General features: G+C 66.8%; 1 protein-coding gene across 1 annotated transcript in view; it reads right to left on the reverse strand.

The window, feature by feature from the left end:
* Positions 1-1,438, reverse strand: part of SERINC4 (serine incorporator 4) — a 7,413-nt gene that overhangs the window by 498 nt on the left and 5,477 nt on the right. Inside the window, exons 8-11 of the mRNA XM_035893982.1 lie at positions 1,217-1,436; positions 857-929; positions 500-551; positions 254-410 (exon numbers count right to left, since the gene is read on the reverse strand). Coding sequence (XP_035749875.1) covers positions 254-410; positions 500-551; positions 857-929; positions 1,217-1,436 — 502 coding nt within the window. The remainder of the gene's footprint in view (positions 1-253; positions 411-499; positions 552-856; positions 930-1,216; positions 1,437-1,438) is intronic.

A 1,438-nucleotide genomic window follows, 5' to 3' on the forward strand; every position in this document is an offset into this window, starting at 1 on the left:
CCGTGGGCAGGGGCTGGGGGGCCAGAGCCGTGCACTTCCCCAGCAGGCACCCGTTTGGTGCTGCTGGCACAGCCCAGAGCAGGGGGCCAGTGAGGAGCACAACGCCACAGCCCGAGACTGCATGGGGAGGGTGATGATGCTGGGGGCCGGGGTGACAAAGCCGACAGCGCTGCAGTCCCTGCTGGGCAGCTGCACTAGCAGGAGGGAAAGGGAGCGAGAGCAAGGAGGGCTGGGTACAAGCACAGGGTCCTACCTGAACCAGTTAGTGAGGGTCATCATGACGTAGAGCGAGGCGAGGAAGAAGACGAAGTGGAAGGCTGAGTAGCTGTAGACTACCCGGTCTCGCTCATCCTGGATGATGCACTGTCTCCCAGCAGCCTCCTCCGCTTGTTCGCATGTCTGCTCAGTGCCTGGGAGAGCACAGGGGCACAGCAGCTCCGGCACCCCCTCCTCGACAGCACCCCAGGCTGGGGCACAGGCCTGCGCCCCCCGCACCCACCTCTCAGCTCCTCCTCCATCTTCTCAGGGCAGCAGAAGCAGCAGGAGGGTTTCTGCGGAGAAAGCAGCGCCCTGGTGACTGCTGCTGGGGCAGGGCAGCCCGGCCCCACGGCCGCCGCCGCTGTGCTGAGCCCTGCTGCAGGATCCGGCCCTGCCCAGCACCAGGGCTGTCTGGCTCCGAGGAGCCGGTGCAGGCAGGGATGCACTGTGGGAAGCCCCCCATGCTTGGTTGGACGAACCTGCCCTTGCCCCAGGCCTGGGGCTGGGACAGGGGGCTCAGGAGGGCTTGGGGCGGTGAGTCTGGGGTGCCCGTGGCAGGACACGTGGCACAACTTGGGGGGAAGGCATCCATACTCACTTTAAACTCGAAGCTGTAGACCTTGACCATCCAGAGTGGCCCGAAGACCTCGGCGAGGTAGGAGGCTTCATTACTGTGCCCGGGAGAGAGGCAGAAAGCCTAACACTGGCACCCACCGCCCTGTGCCAGGCCCCCAGCCCATCCCATGGATCTGACACGGCCTCAGGAAAGCTGCTGTGCCATGCCTGGGATCACTGCACTGCCCCTGCCCACCCCGACATCCCTCGAGACATCCCCCAGCTCCGCTGGCCATGCCACAGCCTGGGGATGGGGTTCCCGTGCGGTGTCTGTCAGGCTGGCCGTGCCCGGAGGGGACCGTGCTGCAGGCACCCTGCCTGCCCACCCCGCGGGCACACGCACCATGCGAAGAGCACGCAGGCGTACATGATGGCGGCCCCCAGGATGGCGACGGTGGTGTCCTCCGTCTGCAGCTCGTCCTGCCGGATGCCTGGGAAGCAGACGGTGAGGTTCTGCCCCTTGTAGAGCACTGCGGGGAGGCAGAGGTGAGATGGATGCGTGCCCTGGGGCAGGGGGGGCTGCTGGCGGCAGGCAGGAGCCCCCTCCTCTCTCTGGGGGACGGCT

This window comes from Egretta garzetta, unplaced genomic scaffold (genome assembly GCF_000687185.1).
Source record: "Egretta garzetta isolate BGI_Z169 unplaced genomic scaffold, ASM68718v1 scaffold975, whole genome shotgun sequence".
NCBI classification, from domain to species: domain Eukaryota; kingdom Metazoa; phylum Chordata; class Aves; order Pelecaniformes; family Ardeidae; genus Egretta; species Egretta garzetta.